At 41.8% G+C, this 1,253-nt stretch overlaps 1 protein-coding gene across 1 annotated transcript; it reads left to right on the top strand.

Moving 5' to 3' along the window:
* Window positions 1-413: 413 nt before the first annotated feature.
* LOC103461591 (cathepsin B-like) lies at window positions 414-1,245 on the top strand (the record flags this gene model as incomplete). The annotated part of the gene is made up of 3 exons (XM_008403857.1): window positions 414-576; window positions 698-813; window positions 1,160-1,245. Coding segments are annotated over 3 exons (365 nt in total), but the record flags the coding sequence as incomplete, so codon positions are not given.
* Between the last annotated feature and the right edge of the window lie 8 nt (window positions 1,246-1,253).

Genomic DNA, 1,253 nt, shown 5'->3' with positions numbered 1-1,253 from the left:
AACGGGCACTCTGTCGTTACCTAGCAACAACGGAGTCCTGTTCCCTAGCAACACAAGCTGAGTTCCAGGATGTTTGGTCAGCTGGTTTTACTGCTGTATGCTCTGTACAATGGCTGCTGGAAAAGAGAAGTGTTTTGTTATTGACTTGCAATTCAGAAACCACTTGCTGCCATTTTCCCAGGAGTACAAACGTTGAGCTGTAGGGCAGCAGCAGCTTATTTGGATTTAAAGTGACAGGAGGCCCTAAAACATCTCAAGAAGCTCAAAACAGGCAGAACTGAGCAGACCAACATCTCATTATCTAAGGGGCTTGAGCCATTTTGCCAAAAATAGATTAACATTTCTCGATATTAAGGGTTCTACTTGCTCAAAGTAATATGTTRCAGCTTCTGCTGATTTACAAACCTGTTGAGTAAATGGTTTCATGGGGTAACGCTCACACCAGTCGTRCGTCTCTTCAGGGTTCAGTATGCAGAAGGCATGAAGCTGCCAGCAGAATTTGATTCCAGAGAGCAGTGGCCCAACTGTCCCACCCTGAGGGAGATCAGAGACCAGGGCTCCTGTGGATCCTGCTGGGTGAGGAAAACTCGTCGCTAAATTATAAATGCAAATTCAGTGTCCACTTTTTTTACATTTTTTATGAAACTTTGAACACTTTTATTGTAATTCTCATGCCATGTGGTGTTTCTGCYTTTAGGCGTTTGGTGCAGCAGAGGCCATCTCTGACCGTATCTGCATTCACACCAATGGAAAAGTCAGTGTGGAGATCTCCGCTCAGGATCTGCTCACCTGCTGCGACAGCTGTGGAATGGGGTAGGTCCTTCAAAGTTTGTCCTCCTTTAGACATAATTATGATTTTTATTAGCTTGGTCAGTGACTAAACCCATGATTTAAACCCAAGTGTTATCATTGTGACAAGCACAATGATAACACTTGGTTACAAAGTATAAAGCTAATCTTAAGTGGATARTGTATGAATAATCCTTTAAAAACACTTTTTTGTCAAGGTAACTTGTGTTTTAAGTTTGTATAACTCCAAAATGAGTTGCAGTTTCTGAACTTGATGCARGATAATTGCTGGAAGAAAACTTAAARACRGAGGCTGAATGTGTGYRCCTACAGAGATKGTGATTAATTTATATTTCGTTTTTTGTTTAAGATGTAATGGTGGCTACCCTCCAAATGCTTGGGACTTCTGGACCACAAATGGACTGGTGACTGGAGGGCTCTACAACTCTCATATTGGTAAGTTT

The sequence above is a fragment of the Poecilia reticulata genome, unplaced genomic scaffold (genome assembly GCF_000633615.1).
Source record: "Poecilia reticulata strain Guanapo unplaced genomic scaffold, Guppy_female_1.0+MT scaffold_2608, whole genome shotgun sequence".
NCBI lineage: Eukaryota > Metazoa > Chordata > Actinopteri > Cyprinodontiformes > Poeciliidae > Poecilia > Poecilia reticulata.
The sequence above is the reverse complement of the archived record's forward strand: the minus strand, read 5'-3'. Positions and strand labels throughout refer to the sequence as shown.